We start from the raw sequence: 18,877 nt of genomic DNA on the forward strand, positions 1-18,877 counted from the left end.
TAGGCGCTGGTTATAGGCCTGAGTAATGATGTGAGTATTGAGCTATTTTACTGTGGTTGGGTGCACTGCATATAACCTTGAGACTCACAATCAGGATGTGAATGGACTTTAAGATTACACTGGCTCTCTTGTTTAAATCAGGCTCTTGCCATTCAGATCAATATGCCGATTAGAGTGGAATAAGATAAACCCTGAGATCGAAAAGCGAGCTAATTCACTGTTTTATAGAAGGAGTAGCTATATGAGAGTCACTGTCACACAAATTTATGAAGACACACACAAACACATACACATACACGCACACACCTCACAGATAGATCAATTGTTAAAAGGATAGGGCAAGCTGTGTGGCTTCTATTTCTTTCCCTTGCTACAGATTGATTCGTCCTTGCACAAAGTTATTTCCTTGGTAAGTAGTTGAAATATCTCTGCACATATTGTACTACACAATATTATTCACTGACTACACCACAGAAAGGATATAGTATGATTTTGCTCTTCTGTAGTAGAAATACATTTTTTGCTACTCGAGATCTGCTTTTGAGCCACATTTCACTCTCCTATTCTTAACTATGTTTCCTTTAACTGGAGAAGCCATACACTGCTGTTCTGACTGAATTTTAGTGTAAAACAGGCCAACAGGAGATTTTTTTTAACTACGTGACATGATAACCTTGACAGTTCTATTTTCTTTTTCCCCCTTTGTCCCCATTATATGTCATACAGACAAGTGCAGCTATTTAGTTCAAGTGATGGCAGTTCCCTTGGACACAGAGCGTAGACACCTGCCCTAGAAAGATTGATAGAATTAATATATAAGATATTAAGATAAAAGAATAAAAAAGAACAGCATTCCTCCATCAAACTTAAACAAAATATATTAAACAATTATGTCTTTCATTTTTTATCTTGTTTGTCTTCTTTTCCCTTGGACTAAATATTAATTTTCTTTGTAAGATTTCACAAGCCTGTGCATTCACAGCGACAAAAATTGTTTCTTTTTACATTAGATAAAGTAAAGTTTTTCAACACCACAACTACACTGTCCTAAATTCATCTTCTATGAATCCAAACATCCAGACTAATTTAACTGCCTTATAGTATGTCCCAGATAAATATACGACTTGCCACTTGACTGCTATTGAACTATTTTCCATCATATGTGGGTGAGAATATCATGTTTAAAATGAACAAAAACTTTACAAAAACCTCTGGCATTAACTCATTTTTTTTGCAGCATTGTATTTTCATTTGCAATTTAACTTTGAAAAAAATAATAATTATATATGTATATATATATATATATATATTTTGTATGTATAATAAGGGTATAATAAGGCTTTTAGTCACAAGCTCATGGTGCTTTATAGGTTTAACCAGGGGTATACAAACATTATTATACTTTCTGATTGGTAGAGCAGAGTGTCCTTTCAATACTGGTTCATAATAAGATCCTAGTAGGCAAGGTGATAATAAGATAGGATGGGGGATAATATAAGAATGTGAAAACATGAAACACCAAGAGCTTGAGTTAGATTATTGTGATCCCACAGTAAGATAGTAAGGACAAAAAATGACCTGTAGTCACGAGGAGCCTATCGATCCTAGATAAACTACAGTATTCTATATATTGTTATGCTTTACATAATAGTGGAGGTTGAGGTGTGATGTCTACTGCTGCATTCTTGGTTTGATTGCCGGTGTGGGATCAGTAATGGAATGATGCAGAGGGCATTTTAGGAAAAAGGGTGAGATGGCCAATTAAAATAAGCTTTATTGTTTGGCTTTACAGGTCGTGCCAATCATTGGTCAGCAATAATTGGTGCCTCCCACTCTAAGAACTATGTCCTGTGGGAATATGGGGGCTTTGCCAGTGAAGGTGTCAAACAAGTGGCTGAGCTGGGTTCACCAGTTAAAATGGAGGAGGAGATCAGGCAGAAGGTAAGATACTCCAGTTGAGATGACTGTATTATACATGTGGTAAAAAGCATTTAAATTTGTATTAATAAGATATGCAGTCGGGATATTTACCAAGTAAATGGGTCGATTGTGGCTCAAGAGTTGGGAGTTCGTCTTGTAATCGGAAGGTTGCCGGTTCGAGCCCCGGCTCAGACAGTCTCGGTCGTTGTGTCCTTGGGCAAGACACTTCACCTACCGCCTACTGGTGTTGGCCAGAGGGGCCGATGGCGCAATATGGCAGCCTCGCTTCTGTCAGTCTGCCCCAGGGCAGCTGTGGCTACAACTGTAGCTTGCCTTCACCAGTGTATGAATGTGAGAGTGAATGAATAGTGTTATTGTAAAGTGCTTTGATGGGTCCCAAAAAACGCTATATAAATGCAATCCATTATTATTATTATAAGTAAATGAACTTATTTCTAAGAATGTTTTTCCTTGACGAAAACTGGTAAAAAAAAAAAGGGGGGGGGAGGAAAAATGAATTGTGCAACACCACAGGAACCTTAGTTAGGCACACCTGAGTGCGGTATATGATGAATTGCTTTGACATTGTTGTCCAGATCATTTAGTGCTTTCAGGCATCTTTGCTATTCTTAGCCTGCCTCTACTACCACATTTAACCAGTACACAGCATCAGGAGCAGTACCGCTGCTGGGAACCGGTTTAGACGTTAGAAGCTTAGAAGATATTTTCCCAGGTGTTTCATGAAATTTGGATCAATTATACCTCTAAAAAGTGCAGCCGCATCAGTTAATCTTTGATCACAACATGGGGTTTGAGACAACTCAGGAAGTGCTTTGAAGGCAAAAGGAGGAACCTGTTGTTTTTCATCAAGACAGTTAATTAGTAGCTGATTTCAGTTAGGTTGGACTATGTCTCTCTATGTGTATCCGAAGGATGTTTCTTTTATTTTAACTTTATAACTGTCTTTTACAGCATCTGATTTTCTTTCCAATGAAGTCTGAACTTTTTATACAGTCTTTGTACTTGTCATGTTCTTCCTGCTTCCTTGGACTATAATCTCTGGTACTTCCACAAATAGCATGTTATAACTTTTTTTTTTCTACCTCCGCGTTGCTGTCTCTCTGTCTCAAAATTACCCATGCAGGCGTCTCACCAGGCATATGGTCCCGTTGAGCGCTTCCTGCTAGCTAATTTTGAAGACCTGGTGTTGCAGCAGATAATGAGGGCATAGTTTGAGTAAGGGGGTCTCCATGTCATTTCTACCTTCCCACAGCTATTGCAACACACTCTATTATTCTTTTCTCTCTGCCTGGATCATTAGACAAGTTTCTTCCATGGTTAGAGGTGAAAGTGAAATTGGGTTTGGATTTGACTGACAAATAGAAAATGTTTTCTAGAAAACACAAATTTGATTTAATTTAAACTGGCTTTCCTCGTATTATGTCTGGAGAACATGAAACAGAAATTCTTCACAAATGTAATCAAACTGTGAAAGAGAACCCCCTTTTCTTTAGATGATTTACATTGCTGGACTGGACGCTATATTTTTTTCAGCAAACAATAATATGTGGCAGAGCACGCAAAAACCTGGCGAACAACATTTTAATTTTTTTTTTTTGCTTTGTAATGTTTCTTTAGTACGGAGCCCCCCAGGGGACATGGGAGAAAAAAAAAATTAGGGAGGAAAAAAAAAAAATTAGGGAGAAAAAAAAAATTTAAGACGGACTTTTGCGAGATCTCGCAAAAGTATTGCGAGCGCTCGCAAAAGTATTGCGAGATCTCGCAATAAGTATTGCGAGCGCTCGCAAAAGTATTGCGAGATCTCGCAATACTATTGCGAGCGCTCGCAAAAGTTTTAGCCGCATTCTTCGGAGGCCGCCAGCTCGAAGCCGACCGGGAGGTCGAGGCACGATGTGCCGGGAAAGCGGTGTTCCTCCCGGCTGTAGTAGGTCTCGACCGCCCGTTAGCTTCGAGCTAGTGGGTGTCAGATCTCCAAAAACGTCGGAGCTCTTTTGCAAATATGTGATGTCTTGTAAACCGAGCAGGTATCTGACGTTTACACAACTACATTCACGCCTCAAAATATCTTAAAAGTGTATTTTGTGACCCAGAAAGAGTAATATTACAACTAAGTAGCTGCCGCCATTGTTGGAGTTTTGCGAGATCTCGCAATACTTTTGCGAGCGCTCGCAATACTTATTGCGAGATCTCGCAATACTTTTGCGAGCGCTCGCAATACTTTTGCGAGATCTCGCAAAAGTCCGTCTTAATTTTTTTTTTTCTCCCTAATTTTTTTTTTTTTCCTCCGTAATTTTTTTTTCTCCCATGTCCCCTGGGGGGCTCCGTACTTTAGGTTTTGAAACTTAAAGATTAACATTTGCAAATGTAAATGATTAAACTTCTAATTTAAAAAAAACAAAACAAAGCAAAAAATCCCCCCTCCAACAGACTTAGAAGAATCCAGTGATAAATCACAATCCACGCATTATTGCCAATGGCTATACATGGAACAGTTGCCAACATCACTAAAGGGGGAGACTTTCTCTCGTGCCTTGCCTGGTCAACCCTCCCTTAGCAGTTTGGCTGTCTGACCCTGGGTTTCCCACTCGCAGCCGAGAAGTTTTTTTGCATTTTATTCAGCAAGCTACATTTTTGGGACACGGTTTTGAGAGATTTTGCAGACAGTGAAGTTAAGATAACAAACACTGGGAATATTGCAAAGTCTAGTTGTTCTTGATGGTGTCTTGCTTGGTTGTTTTTGTGAGCACCCAGGACTGCAGCGAATGATTGTACTGTAGTAAATGAGGTACTTTTTCTCACCAATAACAATCATATCATCACCGAGTGTGGCTTGGCTTGTGCAGTTTATTTTATCTCAAGAAGGTATTGAGAGCTACCCCTTGTTTACAATTATGTTGCCTAACAGCTGCATAATGACTCAGTAGTAAAGTGGAATTGGCACATGATTGCAGGATGATGGTTACACTGGCAATCAGTATAAACCTGATTGGTCTCATACTAGTGAGATGCATGCTGTTATTCATTGCCCGACATGATGGAAAAGTAGTGAATAATCAACCTTTTTCAGTCATCTGTACATGGCTTAATTAGCATCATTTACAGAATTGTGTAGGTAGACATTAGGTATGATGGTTCTGTAAATAGGTCATTTTCCCCCACGAGGCTCATGCGTTATCCCCGTTTGTTGAAAACGGGTTTAGTCTGATGAACAGAAACTAAAAAACATGTTTTGTGCAATCACCTCACATGTCCACCGTATCCAGTTTTCTACAAATAATAAAACACAGAAAGTCAGTCGATGCCTTTTAAGTACGGAGGCTCGGTGAAGGAGACTCCCTCTTTTGAGCAGTGTAACGCGGCTTGGTAAACGCTGACGCAAACAGAAAGCTGATTCGCTTTTGTGTCAGGTGAGGCGTCAAGGGGGAGCAGCTAGCGATGAATGCAAAATTGATATTCATAGTCAGGCTTCACTCCAGCCAAGGGATGCACTGATCTGAGTGTTCATAGAAAGTTTCATTTGCAGAGCCAAGCAGTTATGCAGACCACGCGAACACACACACACACACACACACACACACACACACACACACACACACACACACACACACACACACACACACACACACAAAAAAAACATTTCTACAGACAGTCTTTTTTTATCTTGCCTCTGTCAGTTCAGACTATGATGACTTTATTTTATATTCAACTTTGCCACCCTTTCAGACCTACAACAAGGGTTGGCTCTACAATGTGTCTTGCTGCTCCTGCTCCTCAGATAGGTGGCGAAAAATATTTGACATCTCATATCCTCTGGGATTAGCTACATCTTTAAAATTGGAATTTCAGTATAGTACACCTCTACCGATAACGGCACCAATGTTTAGTATTGGATTTTCTTTTTAGAAGAAGAATGATAAAATATATTGATGTGACATGCACAGGTGGCTATATTTACCTTATCCATCTCCACTAGCTTTCTGCTTGTCTTGCATAATTAACAAGCAGTTCCATATAAAACTGTCTTTAAAAAGTCTGCCAGAGACTTTTTAAATGAACCCTTCAGCCTCATATCATCTATGTAGCTTGTGCCATACAACTAAACGAATTAAACTAAAATGACAAAGGTTACTGTAATTACTCATTTAAGGATTTATATATTGAAATAATTGCCATAAACTTACATTTTTCAGTGGTTTAAAAGGTCTTTTGGTCCAATGTCAAATAAAAGGACACATGTCTTAAGACATATGTAAAGTAGCTTTAGTAGGTGAGATGCAGATTGTAAAGCAGGACCGAACACTTTTTTTCTTTTATAAAAAAAGGCTTTCGGACAGTAAACAGATGTGCATACTGTTCCATATGTCATATACAAATGCGATTATCAGAGGACTTGGCAGCACCGGGATGCAGCCAGAGTTCATTGTTGTTGTCCCTCCTTTCATGTTTGAGGTGATTTGTATATGCATTCAATCATTATAGACGCGCAGTGTGTCACTAATGAGAAGTTTAATGAGACTCTCTCCAGGACAAGCGGCCAGGGCCAAGGCCTTAGACGGATTATGAAATCTTCTATTTCCTTTCACAGCATGGGGTGTTTTTCATTATTGCACAGTACAGACGCTTACGGAATTCTCTATTATCGTGAGCTCTGCAGCTGTGTCATAGAGTGGCGATAACACCACTCGGGCTAGAGCCAGAAAGAGACATTACAGATTAATGACAGGAAATGCAGATCTGTATAAACAGATACACCTGTTGCCCTTAAAATATTGCCTTTTTTTTTTTTTTGCACTTTTATTTTTTTTAATTTTGTTTGTAAAAGTGACTGAGATCCCCTCTAAATTCCATTTTGAATGTCAGAGCTTAATGTATGAAATTTCTCAGCTGGATTCATTCAGTTGGTAAAGCTGTTACCCTGATTGCTGCTTGCATTTTATTACTGTCAAATTGTCTTGCTGATGGAAGCTAAAGGTATGATTAGAGCTGACTAGGAGAACAACAGGTATTATGGGAAAAAAATGTTAGCTTGTTTTTAATGTTTTCCTCCTTCTGATCCCCCTTTGTGTGCTCCTAACAAGAATTCAAATGATAATTCTTCAGTTAAGTTGTTGTCAGAACAGTAAGGTCTGCCATCTGTAAGTGGGAGGCCTGTAGTTAGGAGCGTGGGAAGAGAATAATAGATATGCAGGTTCCTTTGGGTCCTTGACTCAGTCTGAATGAGCAGGTGTGTATGTGTGTTTCTGCTTGTATACAGAGAATTACCTCAAAACCACTCTTCAGTGCATTGAAATCTTTATTCCCTGTGGTTTTTGCTATACTTTAATTACCTGTCTTGGTAGTATTGACCAAACACAAACCCCACTGGTTAAAAAAACAAAAAAAAAAACAAAGCAAAAAAAAAAAAAAAAAAGAAGAACGACCGAAAAGAAAAACCAAAAACCAAAAACAAAATCAAGCACTGATTTGAAGTACCATTTTTAGAATTTATTAATGAAAGGTATCATAAGAATTGGTTCTGGTGACATTCCTACTTTTCATCTAGTCTTTGATGAGAAGAATAAAGTAATGTTCTGTTATCTTCGATTTCTATTAGTGTTTTTTCTTTATGAGGAATCGATGCTGTTTTGTTGTTTTCATTTTTCGTTTTATATAGCTGGATTTTGTTTTCTTTAACCAACAACTCCACTAATGCAATAATTTGCACAGGAACAGCTACAGAAACCTGAAAAGTATCTGGACAAATGTGTGCACGGCTGAGCGTGAAATACACATCAGGAGCACATCATGAAACCAGAATTACAAAAGCATACAAATTTCAAAGTGGGTTCAAATTTGTATTCACATTTTCATCATGAGTGGATGCATTTATTTTTTTTACTTATTTTCTTATACTGAAGGTTTTCTGATGTAATTAAAGAGTCATGTAATTGAGTATTAGTGTTTTACTGGGTGTAAAAGGAAAACCTGCAAACACTTACATTACTTAAAAAATATTTGACCACCTATATAGATGCATCAATGAAATTTTATTTATTTTTATTGTGTGTTCCATGACATCGTGTACTTCACAATTGCTGAAAACACACACTCTTTGTTTTAATGACTGTTGACATGATTGCATGTGTGGAAATGTGTTTATGAGATTCATACAGTAGGCACTCTCCTTGTATATTTTATGAAGTCAATGACACAGAAAGACAAGTGGCTTACTAAAAGGGGTCAAGTTGTGCAGGTGCTGGGGGTTTTAAATTCTGTTTGAATTCACGGTGGTTCAGATTTTTACACTCGAGTGCTTCTGAGCTAAATCTTTCTCAACCATGTTATAATATAATGAAGCACTGAAAGGGGAAACTCACTGTCTTAAAGGAGGCCATGTCCTAGACTGTTGCCAGATGAGGATCTTCCAATTTTTTGGTTGGATAAACAATTTCATACATGTCTAAATAGCTATGTATTATCTTAAGTACTGTTGTATTAATATATTAGTACACTACAATTGCCACAAGTTGCATGCTTGTTTTTCCCCCTCCCGTTTTGTGGCTTTAATGATTGTACTAAACTCCAGTATACCGTTTTTGTACTTCTTGTGTGTCTGTGCTTGCATGCTGGTGCACGAGTTCAGGTTTGCCACAACGGGATAGCAATTAGCTCTAAAGGGGCCTCCAACAGAGTGAAGTCTTGACCCTAACTCTGTATCCAGCCTTGCCAAGCCGTGTTGGACGGTGCCAAACCTCAGTGGGTGAAAGAGCATGCAGAAATTCCTAACACTTCACTACCCACTACCACAGTACCAATATATATATATATATATATATATATATATATATATATATATATATATATATATATATATATATATATACATATATATATATATATGAACAAAAACAAACAAACGAATAAAAAAACCCTCGACTTTAGGAATGAATTATTCTTTAATTTCAGCTGGCATTTTTTTCTTGGCCTGTCAAGCCCAGCAGAGATATTCCTGTTTGAGAAAACAAAGCTCTCAAAAATCTTAATGCGGGCTTTGGCTCCCAGAACTGTTATTATGATTCCCACAATCGAACAGTACAGCCAGAGGCAGGCACATTTTAAAATTTGGTGGGGTAAAAGTAAGCCAGTGTGTGCTTTGTGTATGTGTCTCTCTGTGTGCATTTGACTGCACACAGAAATGCATTTTTATATTAACAGGTTATAACAGCGAGACGTATTCATACAGATATGTTTTTATATGTCCTCCATTTGTGTATGTGTGTGTGTGTGTGTGTGTGTGTGTGTGTGTGTGTGTGTGTGTGTGTGTGTGTGTGTGTGTGTGTGTGTGTGTGTGTGTGTGTGTGTGTGGCCCTAATGTTGAGTTAACTGGCATTGGGTGTAACTGGCTGACTCACATTTCAGGGCTGCCTACACAAGGATAAGAGGTGGATTATTCTGGAATCTCACACATCTTGGCCAGAGGCAGCTTTGATAAAGCCATCCCAATACCAAGTCCCATAGAGAGGACTAGGCAGAGCTGTAGTCCCTCATGTGAATGTTTCAAGGCATTCAAAGACTGCTTATTTTCCCTGTGTGCCTTGTTTGGATGTGCCAGAACTTTCCTGTGAATGTTTGTCAGTTCCTCGGAGTGCGAGATGACACAGTTTAGGGAAGTTAAAATTAAAATTTATGCTAAACATTGAGATGCTTTGACTTAGTGCTCAGTTTGTTGTCTCTAAGGGTTAGCTTTCTCCCTTTTATCAGGGAGAAACATAATCAAAGCTATTAATACCTCCCTTGTGTTTCATGTGTTTATCTGTTTATATGCATGTGTGCTTTTGAGCTTGTTTGTTTGTGAAGTCAACTTCAGATTTCCTAGTTGACGTGGCACTGCCTGTGTGTGAGTAGTCTGCTGTTAAGTGTCCAGACTGCTACATCTTGCAGATCTAGAACAAAGTATAAGGAATTGGCAAAGCGGCATAGAGGGATTGGGAAATGGTTTGAGAAAGTATGTTTAAATTAAGCATGCACTCAGTAACAGAATAGTGTACATGGTTAATGAGACACATGCATGGGACTATATGCCTTTCACATGCTCACACACATGCTTACTCAACTGCAAAAGGCTGTATTACTCAGTGTAGTTTTCCTTCCCATCTGTTGGGAACTGAAGCTATTCTAATTTACTGTACATGGTAACATTTGATGTAACAAATTAAACAAAAAATACTGGTAAAAATAGTTTTTTTTGCTGGTTAATCATGGTAACATATTGTGAAGTTACAGTACAACCTGCATGCAGTATTTTCCATTACAAAGTCTGAACTTACCTTTGAATTATAGAATGGAAGCGTCTCTAATTTTTTTAAAGATGGTCATGAGATGAAGGCCAACTAAATAAATAAATCATCTTTAGAAATTTGTGTAATCGTTTATTCATGAGGTGCCGCGATAAATCTGTTTTCAGTAATAGCTCTTACCTGTTATGTTGTCCCCGTGAAAATGAGACCATGGGTCTGAGGCCCACTATTCACCTCAATCTCCATATCATTTGGCAGATTGGGGACTACGGGTATGTCTTCACAGGCATGGGTTAAACAGATCAAACAGAGAAATACTGACTGACAGCTAAGGACCTAGCAAACCATTAAGACACTACCATGAAGCCTCTGTTGCAGAGTACGTTGTGATTGTACGCCACTAAATTCATCCATAGAAAGATTTAGCTGGCGAGGTTATTGCATTATTACATTGCTGGTAAAACAAACAGCTGCTGTGGGCATTAGTGAAATATAATGAAAGGAAAAACTGTGTCTAAACATGAAGAGGCACAGAGAGTCACAGTTACATTCTAGCTGATGTGTGGCAGCAGCCATTCAGCTGCTATCAGCTACTTTCAGAACACATGAGATAAATCCACGCATTTTTAGGCAACAAATGAACCTGTAAGCTGCATTATTTGTTTTCAAATCTTAAAAAAAAACCCACTAAAAATGTGGGACGTTTACAAATTACACCTCCAACGGATGCTTCTGTCCTGCAACATTCAGTGATAGAAGCTGCGTTCGGTAATAATAGAGCACACTGTGTGAGTATATTTATAATGGTTTAGTACCAGGTTTCGAGATAAAAATCGAACCGTGTGAGAGGGAAAAGAGGAATAGATAGCTTTATCTTTCATCATCACTATCATTAGTCTACAGTTGCTTCGTATGAAAGTCAGGGAGACAGCCATGATTTATTGTCTAGAAACACTGTTTTTGTACCACTAGAGCTTTTTTTTTTTTAAAATCCTGGGTTTATTGTTTATTCATTTACTTTTAATGCAGTGTCTTTCATTTATAATGTATTATTTCCTCAAATGCATTAAAAAGCTCATTACTCTCTGTGTGTGTGCGTGGGTGTGTGTGTGTGTGTGTCTGTGTGTGTGTTTCACACGAACAAAACACTCTTATGATTCTTCACTGCCTTTAGAGAGAACTAACAAACACATGATATTAATTTTATCTGCTTGGGTCAGCTTCTTGCATTGAAGATTTTAGAGGCAGTAAAACTGTCTGGTCATTGTATCAGAACTGGTAAATGTTTAATTTCATGTATGTGTGTTAAAGCTGCCTTATAATAACTTTCTTGCATGTAAAGATTAACGGGGACAGTGGTGTCCGCATAGATAGTTGTGTTCTTTGTTTGTGCACTGCAGCTGAGCTCAGTTGCCGCACATGTTGTAAAATAGCTATGCACTGTTATACAATATATGCAGCACAGAGATATAGCTCTGACAGTTTTTGTTGTTTTGCATACTGTGTATTTATGCTAAGTTATGTTTTGCCTTTAGCATGTGTGTCCCCCTTGCTTAGTTAATGTCTCTTGTGAGTTCCAGACTGAATTATGCATTCTGATTCATAGCTGTTTGTAGAGTCAGTAATGATTTAAAGGTATCTAATTTTGTATGGATGGCGATGCATGGCTGGATTATATCTGGTTTTAATATTACTAACATTTGGTAGTTTTATGATTATCACATACTCTGCAGTGCAGTACATCTAACCACAGTGGCCACTGACCTCCTTAGAGAGCACGAATTCTGAAAGTAAGAATGAAAGTTAGTAAAATGGAAGAAAAAGCATAGAGAGCAGAGACACCCTAAACTGGGTCATCAAAGGCAGTTACCTCAATTCATCTCTAATAATATACCCTAGCCCTGGGCCCAGGTTTGCTGGAGTAGCCTGTATGATGGCTCAGGTTGCTTGATGAATGAGTGTGCCAGGCAGCACTATAGCCTTCCAGACTGTGCTGCAAGGCTCAGAGATTGCCACTGAGGACAACCATGGTCAGCAAATCAATTCATAGCTCTCTAGAGAAGTAGTGAGTGCTTGCAAACCCATCTGCCTTTAGCATGGATGATTCACTTGTCACCACATTTTCCCCATAGCCTGTGGGATGTTCTCCTGTCCTGTTTTGAGCAAGATTGGTGTGACTGAAGTGACTTCACCTATGCAATATCTGAGCTGCAGCCTATTCTGCAGGGCAGGATATGGGAATGTCAGTGGAGATTTAATTAACACCTAAAGGCTGCGTAAGCCTTTACGCTATGCGCTGATAACAGCCAGCTTGCATCCCATTGGAATTTCGAAGCAATTTTTTTATGTCTATTAATAGTTTGGAGTACGTGCTGGGACAGACAGATCAGAGATTCCTGAGCAGAACTTTGATTACAACATCAGACATGCTCGTATCTCACCCGGGGAAAAGACTGCTTTAGACCAAGTGGGGCTTTGGCTCAGAGGCAGAAAACAGCTCTTAATTCTACATAATTGTACTGTCCTAGGGAATAGTTTGGCCATTTTAAATACAGAAGGGATATTCTGGCATCTCTTCATTAAGAATAATCCTTCTGACCCACATCTTATTACCAAGAGCATTATGCAATAATCAAACAATGTTGGAAGTTCTGTATAATAATAATAATAATAATAATAATAATAATAATAATAATAATAATAATAATTCATTGAAAGTATATTGAAGTACATCTGAAATTGCAGGCGTGTAGACAAATTATAAGTTAACACAATAGTTATTTAGAGTCTTCAATGTCAGGTCAGGTTAGCGGTGGCAAAGCATATGAATGACTAATCTGCATAATTCTGCACACACAGGAAATATGTTTTTTTCTTATGGTAATAATATTGAGGTGACAAAATAACTGAGGTATTTGCATGGTAATTAGCACTAATGATGTTTTTAGCATGGTGATTATATGAGCGTCTGCTGAGGCTGAGCTTCCTGAGGGATCTGAAAAGAAGCTTTATTGTCACAGCTTTGTCTTCCTGCTATTGCATTGAGTGAGAAATTGGTTCCCTCCCTTGTGTTAGCATAGCCACTAGGAAGTGGCATTAGCCATTAGTACAACACCAACTCCAAAAATGTGAGTAAAATGATTTGCAGATCTCATAAAACCATGTTTTATTCATAATTAAGCATATAAAAATATCAGATGTTTAAAATGAGAAAATGTGACAGTTAATTTTTTTTAAAAAAGAATTTGATGAATTTGATTGCATCAGGATTCCAGCTGCTCAACAGTCCTCTGTCGTCCTTGTCATATTTTTCATTTCATGATGTACCAAATGTTTTCAGCTGGTCAAAGGTCTCAATAACAGGCAGTTCAGCACCCAGGCAGTCTTGCTGTTAAAACAGAGGAAGTATAAGGTTGAGCATAGTCTCCCTGAAATATGGAAGGTGAGAGCATGTGTTTTAAAACCTATATATACCTTCCACCACCGATAGTGCTTTTACAGATGTGCAACCTGCCAATTCAATAGGCACTAATGTAGCCCCATACTATCAGAGGTGAAGGCTATCTCTGAACTGAGTGTTCCTCACCTCTTTGATCCACCTGTTACACAGTGGCCATGTTTTCTAAAAGAATTTCAAGTTTTGTTTGTCTGACTAAAGAACAGTTTCAAACATTGCCTTAGTCCACTTTAAATGTTCACTGTTTCTGGATCATGTTCCCATGTTCACTTGTTTGCATGATACAGCTTTAACCTGCAATTGCCGATGGCACGGTGAACTGTGTTCCCGTCTTGATTGCGTGATTTAAAATCTATGGATATGTACAGAGGCAAAATTACAAAAGTGGTGTTATTGTCCAAGAAATTTTGTATCTTATGGTACAGACATACAAAAACATGCAGAGAAAGTAACAGAACAATTGCTCTGGTCTTGTTTCTGGTGCAGATTTTGCCAACACAATGGACTATTTCATTTCATTTTTGTGACCAGATCATGAAAAAAAAATAGTGAATCAGTATGTCCTAGGGGCACTGGTCATCATACAATACCATATAATCCACCTTTCTTTGAAGGTTTACTTCCAGCTAGACAGAAACCCCCCAAAAAGATCCAGAACTCAGTGGAGGAATTACATATCGCAGCTAGCCTGGCAATGCCTTTGGCTACCCTGGGAGGAAATGGAGAACATTGCTGTAGGCAGGGAGATGTGGAATACTCTGCTTAGCCTGCAGCTAACACTGACTTTTGATAAGCAGAAGAAATGGGATGTATGGCATACAAATAAAAATGTCACAGTGCAGTTAAAAGATTTGTAGTATAAAGCAGTTAGGCAATAAGTGTACACAAAAGAACAGTCTGAATAGTTTATTCTGTCACTGATTATTGACCTTTCAGCTGGTGGATACTTGTAGGAATAAATTATGTGACAGCTCTTAAAAGCTGGTAATGGCAGCTTCAGGGTTGAACGGTGTATTTCTGTTAGATAATCAGCAAATCAATGATTTGCTTTCACCATGAAAGCTATGTGATGTATTACAATGTTTATGCCTTATCCCTGGCATTTGAGTATTCTGTTAATTTATGTGAATCTGCATCAGTGACAGGGAAATCAAGTTTTCATTACAGACTATTTCCCTAAAATGTGAAAACTTGAGGACTGAAAGAATTCTGCCAATAAGTTGCTTTATCAGGTGTTCAGATAAAAAAAAAAATCAGTTATGTGAGTGTATTTGAAGACCCCGAACACAACTCAAATTCTAAAGCTATTTATAAATGCTTTAATTAACTACGTACTATTAACTATCCAAACTTAGTATGGTAGCTGAGTAGATTTAGTAGTAAACTTAGTAGAATGAATGAATGTTCCCTATAGTAGGTGTTTATTTGTGTAGTCATGACTGTAAAGCCTTCTTAACCTAAATGAAGTAAACAGTCTTTCTCTAACTGTGACAAATACATTCTTGTATACGTAACTAAACCAAATACAAATATGTACATTGCCTTATGTGTTTCCAGTTGTTGGAGATGTTTTCTGATTTGGTCTCTTCACCATAATCCACATATTAAGTTGTCATTCCGTTTATATATCTAACATTAAATAACTATTTCTGTTTTACCATCCATGTACAACACAGCTGTGTGTGAAGGTTAACTTAATGTGAAACAAATGTGAAGTCATTTTGAAATTAATTGGTTTAAAATGGAGCACTGTAACAAAAAATAATTTCCCCCAGGGATCAATAAAGTATTCTGATTCTGATTCTGATTCTGAAATTAACCTGAGCATATTTTTGTGTTGTATATTCAGTAAAAAAGGAACAAACAAAAAACCCCAAAACAAACAATAACAACATCATAATATCCTAAAGTTGCGTAACTTTTTTTTTCTCAGATTTAGTCTTTTATGTGTTTTTGTTACTCTCTGTAAATGTTGAGTGTTTGAGTTACATTATCATCACTATCATGACTGAAAAAGCGATGCAGATTTAGGACAGGTTTGCGATTGTTCATTTTGCTGCATTAAAGCGTGTAAACAAATGTATGTTTGCCATTCCAGCCACATTCATATGAAACCATTTCAAATGTCAGTAGGGCATGCAGCCAATATTAAACCATATTAACACTGTGACTCTGTTGCTAACCATTTCTTATTTGCAATGATGCCAGTTTAAATGCCGTTTCTTGCCTAACAGGGAATTACAAATGCTAAATCAAGCAGCACAAATGAATGTTCACTGCGCTTGTCAGGGCTGGATGGAAATCATTCATGCAATATGAATCTTTTCCCTCCAAGATGAGAGAGTATGTCATCTGCACTGCATGATGTGTCTTCTCTAATGGATACAAATACTACTCTGTTATGAAAAGGACTTCAGAGGTTTTTTTTTTTTTTTTTTTTTTTACAGTATTACAGTATTTGAATGCAAACAATATTTAAAATAACATGTTTATGCTAGCGTAGAATGCAACAGCTGCAGGTCTGTTTGAGTGTCTTTCTCCTTCTCTTCCTTTCTTTGTGTGTCAATGTTATATATTTGAAATATTAAACAGTAATATCTGTTAATTATATTAGTAAACAAAACAAATATGACAATACTATAAATAATCTATTGGTGTTGATTGTGTGTTAGCAGATGCTTTCTCTTTTCCCGACTCACCATAATGACTCTTTTAGCATCTTCATCTGAAACCCTCCATGTTTTCATGTTCATGGTGCCTGAATGACATACTTCTTTATGAGCTCTTATTCTTAATTAGAACTTTTATTGCTTTTTGGGGGGCAATAAACCATATTTAAGCTTTAAAATTAGGCCACTCAAATTTGTGTATGGTGCCAATTTGTAAGGCACCTAATAATTTGTATTACCCATATAAAACCATGTGAAGAACTGCCCCGTGTCTGCTGCCTTGTGTGACTGTTGGAGAAGGAGCAGTGTGACCTTAAAGGTGAAAAATTTTACAGGAGAAAATTACTGAGAGTCAGATCAGAGAATCAAAGATTGTACACAACTAGTAAATTCATCTTTGTGAATAAAAACATTGCCTAACCTGAAGAACAGCTGAAGAAAAGCCACCCTGCACAGTTGTCTTGGTAATGAAGTTAAAGGAAAGATCCGATGGTTGCCCTTTTGTCCAATAGGGAACCATGCACAACTTGGATATTACCTCGCTGAGGCAGCACTTAAAGACTATACCTTCAGCTCGCTGTGAGCCAATTTCATGGCTGATCTCCTCAGTGTGAGGGAGTGCGACAGGTCAGTTCTATCCCAGCAGGAAAGGCTTGACCCAGTGGCTTTCGACGACTCTGTCAATGGGATGCATTCCAGTGATGATTCTTTTTAACAGGGTCAAGAGAAAAATCCAATGCAAATGAAAGATTTATTATTTATTCATGCATGTCCTTGCTATTGCACATTTTTGATTTCCCGAAATAATTACAATGTTTTTGACCAAAAGACTGCACGTTCACCTCAAGTATGACCTCTATCCGGGTTTAATCGAGGAATAATTCATGAGATTTTGAATACAGTTGTGTTTTTAATTTGACTGAATTTTTGTTAGTAGGTTGTGAAACAATAAACAAAATACCAAACTATTACATTTTCAAGCCTACTCTCACATTCTGTCACTTTTCTGTCAGAAAAAACAGTTTTTATATCAGAAGAGTCTGATCATCAGCAGTAATAAGTCAATCTGCTACACTCATGCGTAACCGTAACATAATTAGAAAAAAAGACACTCTAGACTTGATAAACATGAGCAAAAAAATCATTATCTGAACTATTTTCAAATGCTTAAGACCATGAAAGAAATGTTTACATTTATATAAGAAATATAAAACACTTCTTTTTCCTTTTTCATATTTCCAAATCCCATTTGACAAAGTCACATGATTAGGTAATTATTTGTATTAATTATATATGATATAATCAATATTTATTAAATTAATATTTAATTTAATAAAAAGAACTAAAGATAAAATTAATTAAATGGTTACTGACAGTAATTACTAGCTCTACATTGACAAATGTGCCCTTGTTTCGTATTGAAATGTTTGTTTATTGTATAGAATATTTTAATTTTTAATGTCACTTTGTACTTGGGTTTGTGTGTCCTGTTGGACAGAAGCATCTGACTGCTATCGCAACATGATGAGTCATTAATGGAATTAACTATATTGTATGACATGATGTGTTAGTGTAATGGGGTTCATTTATATAGATTTCACTGATTCTGATTCTAATAAGAAAAAAAATCATATTTCCTAAATGAACAGCTGAAGACATTTCTATACAGACAAGCCTTTAATTAATTTGTTGTTTTATGTTGTCGTTTTATTGTGTTACATTATGTTTTTTTAATTTCTGGTTTCATTGTGAAGCACTTTGTGATTTTTATCTGTGAAAGGTGCTGTATAAATACATTTACTTACTCAATAGCAAAGATTGATGAAAAATTAAATTCTGCATGTTTGTCCGGATGGACATTTTTATAACTTGAGGAAACACTCGAATTGGACATGTGACATGTGAGAGCAGGAAAGAGCTGTGGATTTATTAGTAACTGCTTTTTTTCTGTTCTAAAGCATATAAATTGAAAAGACACTTTCTGAGTCCATTCTAATGACTTCCTGAGAAGTTGTTCCTCAGCTGCCACCCTGTGAAATGCAAAAGATTTATAGGTTTGCTTTTGCTCAGTATTTAATTAGTTGAGGGAAATGACAGGTTCTCTGAAAAGCTAACTACTGTATGTGTTTGCAGGGGAAGCAAAGAACAAGTTACATTGGTAATAGGGCTCAGCTTTAGACTTCCCTGTCATTACTGGATTTATAGTCAATTTAGGCAGTAGGAGGTCTACTTACACCGAATCTTTGAAATTCTATCCCTCTATGGCTGCCTCTGACATACACATGAGGAAAAGCAAAAAATTTGAAATAATTCTTCCATTGAGAACCCTTTAATTAGTGGTGTAGGCTGACCAATAACATTCAGTATTCTAAGCAGGAAAACTGCAACATAAAACATTAAAACAACTTATATTTATATATTATAAAGAAACAAACAAAGTAACAGAAAAAAGATGACAGTAATGAAATCAAAGCATCTCTTAATAAATTCTATGAAGAGCCATCTGGGAAGCAGAAACATGATGGCATGATATT

The 18,877-nt window shown here is 37.2% G+C and overlaps 1 protein-coding gene across 1 annotated transcript in view; it reads left to right on the plus strand.

Moving 5' to 3' along the window:
- Positions 1 to 18,877, plus strand: part of spon1a (spondin 1a) — a 66,883-nt gene that overhangs the window by 26,551 nt on the left and 21,455 nt on the right. The window contains exon 6 of the mRNA XM_085400686.1: positions 1,793 to 1,941. Coding sequence (XP_085256812.1) covers positions 1,793 to 1,941 — 149 coding nt within the window. The remainder of the gene's footprint in view (positions 1 to 1,792; positions 1,942 to 18,877) is intronic.

The sequence above is a fragment of the Rhamphochromis longiceps genome, linkage group LG1, assembly GCF_057381845.1.
Source record: "Rhamphochromis longiceps isolate RC_006_pf linkage group LG1, R_longiceps_female_GT1.1, whole genome shotgun sequence".
Taxonomy (NCBI): domain Eukaryota; kingdom Metazoa; phylum Chordata; class Actinopteri; order Cichliformes; family Cichlidae; genus Rhamphochromis; species Rhamphochromis longiceps.